Raw genomic sequence first — 6,819 nt, 5'->3', positions numbered from 1 at the left:
CTTTTCCAAGGACTCAGCTAAGCACCGAGCGAGGCTCGAACCCAGGACTTTCGATCCGAAAGCGAGTGCCTTACTTCAAGACCGCATAACAGCACAAATGATTAAAAATATCAATACACGAATAGATACTTGTTCTAGTTAAAGTTTAAGAGATTAAATTAGGCTATTGACCAATGATAACCATAACAGTTTTCTCAATCAACGTATACTACTTTGTAGGTCTGATAACCCACTTATGATTATGATGATAATGATTATTATTATTATTATTATTATTATTATTATTATTATTATTATTATTATTATTATTATTATTATTATTATTATTATTATTATTATTATTATTAATAGTAATGATGATGATGATGATAATAATAATAATAATAATAATAATAATAATAATAATAATAATAATAATAATAATAATAATAATAATGATAATGATGATGATAATAATAATAACAATAATAATAATAATAATAAGAAGAAGAATAATAGTAAGAATACTATTAATAATGACAACAATAGCAATAACAATAGGACATCTAACACATCTCTGCATATTTCCATTCAATGCTTCCTATAATTCCATCATCAATACAACCAAGAATCATGACAGTCATCATGCATAAATCAGAACAATACAGTTATACACAGTGAAATAAGATTACATTTTAAAAAGACGAATAAGATTTTGATGGCTCATATTTTCCTTCTCATTCAGTTAACTTCCGTACTCCAGAATTGTGCGTATTAAAAAATTTGGCTAGAAAACTCGCCCTTCAATTATCGATCGATTTAAATTAAGTAAAAACTCTCAATCCTGGGACATCATCATCATCATCCTCATCATCATCATCATCATCATCATCATCATCATCATCATCATCATCATCATCACCATTATCATCATCATCATCATCATCATCATCATCATCATCATCATCATCATCATCATTGCCTTTTTCACCCTGGGTCAGGGTATACGGCACAGACAAACAATTTCCATTCTTCTCTATCCTGAACTAACTTTTTTTTATCTCGTTCCATGTCTTCTCACTTCTCTGTATATCAGCTTCTTCACTTCTTCTCCATGTTTCTCGTGGCCTTCCCCTTGATCTTCTGCCCTGAGGGTTCCAGTCCAATACTCCCTTTGTTATAGTTGAGTAATTTTTTTCTAAGGGTGTGTCCAATCCACCTCCATCGTCTTCTTCCTATTTCCTCTCCCACTGGTTTCTTCTGTGTTCTTTTCCATACTTCTTCATTTTTACTTCTATCTATCCATTTTATTCTGAGTAGCTTACGCATGAAGATGTTTATGAAAACCTGTACACTCTGGGACCTCGCGAAGTCTTAATTAAAGTCCCAGGTTTGAGAGCTTTTGCAGCGATCGACATTTGAAGGACGAGTTTTCTGGCCAAGTTTTTAAATAGACATTTTTCAGTAGATCGGCAGTAAACAGGCTAATTAAATAACTCGTGGACGATGAATTTGACTTAAGTGTTACATTGCTCGTTGACAAAGGGAAAACCCACAACGTCCGCATAATAATTTATTTTCAATGACCACCCTGCAACGGAGATCTACTTCACCGAGGTGCACTTATTTGTACGTAGGTCTGATGACCCAATTCCTTACGGACATTGTTGTAATGGAAATCACAAAAAAAAAATGACGCAAAATAGTGTCCATTACAATAATGTTAAACTAGGCCCACAAGTGGGTTGGGATGTCAGACCTGCATAAATCAACACGTCCACTTATCAATGTGACCCATCGTCCAATCCTGTATCACGTCAGATCGAACCAAAGCTGAGCTATCCGGGTTCCCTAGAGTTCAAAGTGAATCAGATCTTTATAGGCTTCAACAGTCGTGACGTCAATTCCTTCATAATGACGCATAGTAACTTAGTAACTGGTTCTAAACTAGTGAAACAATGGCGGATGCTCTTATGAAATATACTTCTCCGAGGAGCATAAAAGGGTATCCAGAGGAGTAAAACATTATAAAACATTATATCTGATCATGTTTTGACTTTCATACATTCTGATCACATGAGATGTGAAAAAATGTTCTAGCCATCATGAAGAATAAAAAGTACCGTTGTTCTTTGTTTAGAACCAAGCTGTTCGTTGCTGGGCGACGTGACATCAGGCTATTGAATCCAATTGAGAGTCGCCGTCTCAAAGCGTAGCCTTCGCAAATTCATAACCTGACACTGACCGTAGTCTTCATAATCTCATAGCCTGACACTGACCCTAGCCATCGTAAACTCATAGCCTGGCTCTGACCGTAGCCTTCGTAAACTCATAGCCATACACTGACTGTAGCCTTCGTAAACTCATAGCCTGACACTGACCGTAGCCTTCATTAACTCATAGCCTGACACTAACCGCAGCCTTTGTAATTGTAAACTCATTGCCTAGCGCTGATTATAGCCTTCTTAAACTCATAGCCTGACACTGACCGTAGCCTTCGTAAACTCAAAACCTGACACAGATCATAGCCTTTGTAATTTCATAACATGACATTGACCGTGCTCTTCGTTAATTCATAGGGTTGAGTGTTTATAGTAAATAAAACAAGACCAACCACAGAGCTTTGGTGTGCGCCGTATAAAAGAGGGGGTTCTCTGTCGAAAATAAATGAACAAATGTCATACAAGCGTTGCGACTCGTCCTACATGTTAAATGTTGCTATTAACTTGGACCACCTTGTAAAGCGCCTTGATTACATTAGAGAATATTGCTCTATATAAATACTTTCGATTTTTAAAGTTCTTTTTTAAAAATCCTATTGAGATGGTCGAGTTCGGCTCTAATCAGAGAAATCGTGGAACTTAAACCAGTCGAAGAATTTACCGACCCAGCTTTAAAGTACGACTACCACTTGTCTGCATATTATCAACGACGTCGAGTAACTTGTTCACCTGAAACTGTTTCGTATTCTCGTTGTCGGTAGCGTTATTAAACACAACACACCGCCCACCGCAAATGTTCGCAACTTGTCCAAAGCCACTTCCGACTGCTTGCTTGAGAGTTGCGCTTGGCCCAAAATCACGGATAACCGCGTCTCCGTGTGTTAGCACCAACACGCCGTAGCTTTTCAACAAACTTGCACCAAAGTGCCGCAAAGCAGACCTTACAAAATTTTGCTTTTCACAAGTCAGTCTATCTTTATACGACAACACCATCAACAAAGCGTTAAATCCTTTAGGAAATTGTTCAGACACCTTGGCCAGTTCATTGCTCACCAGGTTATTTTGACCCGCAGCAGTTGATTCTTCTGTGTCCGCGAAACCTGGGACATCAACGATCTTCACCCAGCGTTCTTTGATTTTGGCATAACCGATTTTATAACTTTTGGTGACAGATTGTCCACCGCCGAAAGCTTGAAAAGCTCGATATCTCAGGATGGTGTTCCCTGTGGAGCTTTTCCCTTGGCCCGTTCCACCTATCAAGAGGAGTCTCGTCTCGTTGTCCTCTTTGAAAGGTTGATCAAATATTGATGGTGGCCTCTGCGATCTCCGGGATAACATAGGTGTCTAGAAGTGGATAGAAGATGGGAGAGATGTCAATTATGAGATATGAGTAACAGACTCAACGTCGTATACAACCACCACCACCACCACACTACCATAACCACTACTACTACTACTACTACTGCTGCTGCTGCTGCTGCAACTACTACTACCACCACCACCACCACCGCCACTACTACTACTACTACTACTACTACTACTACTACTACTACTACTACTACTACTACTACTACTACTACTACTACTACTACTACTACTACTACTACTACTACTACTACTACTACTACTACTACTACTACTACTACTACTACTACTACTACTACTACTCTACCACTACTGCAACCACAACCATCACCAACGGGACATGACGCCTGTCAGGTGATATTTACAATTTTTTTCCGGACAGAGACAACGCTGTAAATGGCCAGGTACTCATTTTACACATGACTGCGGTGAGAGAATGAATGTGAGTAAAGAGCCTTTTCCAAGGATTCAACTATGCGCCGAGCAAGGCACCGAACCCAGGACATTCCGATCCGAAAGCGATGTCATAACACTTGACCACAAACTGAATGTGTTTATTCGTTGCCCACTTAAACCTTATGAGTTTATTTTTCTTCTTTTCTTTAAAAAAGGTATTTGATAAATGAATGAATTAATTTGATTTTATTAATTTAATTAATTGATAATTAACTAAATAATAGACTTATTATTATTATTATTATTATTATTATTATTATTATTATTATTATTATTATTATTATTATTATTATTATTATTATTATTATTATTATTATTATTATCATTATTATTATTATTATTATTATTATTATTATTATTATTATTATTATTATTATTATTATTTTTATCATTATTATTATTATTATTATTATTATTATTATAAAAATCATTATTATTTTGTTTACAATTGATTTTACCGTATTTGATTCGAAATTATTGAGTTAATTGGACATTTTATCATCATGTATATCTATCATATTGGCAATTACCTAAAAATAAACGTTAACTCTTATGTTCTCTGTTGCTAATGTACAAATTAAGAAATTAAGGAGCAGGCACCAGTATAAGATAAAAAATCTGAACAAGTGTGTATGATACGTGCCAGACAAAACAAGAAAGAAAAACAAGAAAAAAAAACATCCCAAAAAATCAGTCGACCTCGACTGGGGATCGAACCTCAGACCTGCTGCTAACGTACATTTCTGAAGTTTCCCTGTGTAGGGGATCTCTGACAATTGTTGTTTGTCGTACGATACCATGTCTGGGGGGAAATGGATCAAAGGAAGTAGGAAAAATAGACGTCAATAATTAAGCCATTATTTTTTACGCATCAAGATAATGCGTGACCCAATGTGATCATAGCTGTAATAATAATAATAATAATAATAATAATAATAATATAATAATAATAATAATAATAATAATAATAATAATAATAATAATAATAATAATAATAATAATAATAATAATAATAAATAATAAATAATAATAATAATAATAATAATAATAATAATAATAATAATAATAATAATAATAATATAATAATAATAATAATAATAATAACAGTAGTAAGTAGTAGTAGTAGTAGTAGTAGTAGTAGTAGTAGTAGTAGTAGTAGTAGTAGTAGTAGTAATAACAAAATAATAATGATGATGATGATGATGATGATGATGATGATGATGATGATGATAATAATAATAATAATAATAACAGTAGTAGTAGTAGTAGTAGTAGTAGTAGTAGTAGTAGTAGTAGTAGTAGTAGTAGTAGTAGTAGTAGTAGTAGTAATAATAATAATAATAATAATGATGATGATGATGATGATGATGATGATGATGATGATGATGATGATGATGATGATGATAATAATACTAATAATAATGCTAATAATAATAATAATAATAATAATAATAATAATAATAATAATAATAATAATAATGTCCAAAAAATTGTAATATCGCCTAATAGGCGTCATGTCCCTACCTACTTGTTAAGTGTTGCTGTTGGCCAGGGGCCCCTTGTAAGGCGCTTTGAGCACATTTAGTGGATATTGCTGTATATAAAAACTCAAACTCAAGTCGTTAAGGTGAATAAACAAAACCATTTTTTTGTTTATCCACCTTAAATTGGAGCTTATACTCTAATTCCCATTGTTATTTATTTCCTTGGGTTTTGAGCACGTTTAGTTTATATTGCGCTATAAAAAAAAGCTCCATTTTAAAATATTTTTATTAGAGAGTTATACAAAATTTCAAAACTTTTCAGCCTAACCTCGTACTTGTATTTACTCACATTGGTGGATTGGTTGTAGCTCACTGGTACAAAAGTGCTATTGGCAGAATAAAGCAGATTTGTTGGGAAAGGATGCCATGTCTAGATATAAAATGAAAAAAATAACATGCGGGAATAATGAGAAAAAACATGTGAAATTAATGAAGAAAACGAATGGAATGAATTCGAAAAAAAAGCATACGGAATGAATGATAAAAACATATAGAATGAATGAGGAAAACATATGGAATGAATGAGAAAAGGCATGTGGAATGAATAAGAAAAAAATGGAATGAATGAGCAAAAAACGTAACATCGTATAGTCTGATTTATATTTCTTAGGTCATAATCACTACATTAATATCCCTTCTTCTGCAGTTAACAGCTATATGTCCCTGCCTGCCGCATATTGTGCATACTTTATTTTTTGTTCTCATATATTGGACTTCCATGTCCTCTTCTTTACGAACATTAGAAGAAAATCGAGAAACGAATCTTCTTCTTAAATATTGCTCCCCTATAGCTATTTTCAAAGCTGCATCTAACGTTTGTGGACTTTCTCTCAATATCCTAAATTTCATTCCATCATCTAACAGTTCGTCTACAAAATAACTTACTAACTGTCTCTCCACGAGAGTTTTAGTTTCCGCTAGATCCATTCTAACATCTGCAAATGCCTCTGATGCGAGATTAAGCAATCTTTGATTGAATGCAGTAATTGTGTCACCGGGCTTTTGTTTAATCTGCCTTAACAGATTTGTTGCTTGTTCTGGGCTAGTGAGATTTGAAAAATGACCAGCTAACTCAGCTTTCAAAGTATGAATATTATTCGAATTTTCCTTTTGCCAGTGAACAATAAAATCACCGACTGGACCCTTTGCTGTCATTAACGCAATTTTTATCTGGTTTGCATCATTATAATTGTTGAGCAAGCTATAATTTTCTACACTCTTAATCCATTCCGCAAATTTGCGAGAAGCCCCCT

General features: G+C 34.1%; 1 protein-coding gene across 1 annotated transcript in view; it reads right to left on the bottom strand.

Annotated features, from left to right (window-relative positions):
• Positions 1-557: 557 nt before the first annotated feature.
• Positions 558-6,819, bottom strand: part of LOC144965042 (uncharacterized) — a 12,435-nt gene continuing 6,173 nt past the window's right edge. Inside the window, exons 2-4 of the mRNA XM_078899919.1 lie at positions 5,856-5,936; positions 4,762-4,824; positions 558-3,545 (exon numbers count right to left, since the gene is read on the bottom strand). Coding sequence (XP_078756045.1) covers positions 2,859-3,539 — 681 coding nt within the window. The 5' untranslated portion in view covers positions 3,540-3,545; positions 4,762-4,824; positions 5,856-5,936 and the 3' untranslated portion in view covers positions 558-2,858. The remainder of the gene's footprint in view (positions 3,546-4,761; positions 4,825-5,855; positions 5,937-6,819) is intronic.

The sequence above is a fragment of the Berghia stephanieae genome, chromosome 2 (assembly GCF_034508935.2).
Source record: "Berghia stephanieae isolate SIO BIC M18660-M18661 chromosome 2, UCSD_Bste_1.3, whole genome shotgun sequence".
Classification (NCBI taxonomy): domain Eukaryota; kingdom Metazoa; phylum Mollusca; class Gastropoda; order Nudibranchia; family Aeolidiidae; genus Berghia; species Berghia stephanieae.
The sequence above is the reverse complement of the archived record's forward strand: the minus strand, read 5'-3'. Positions and strand labels throughout refer to the sequence as shown.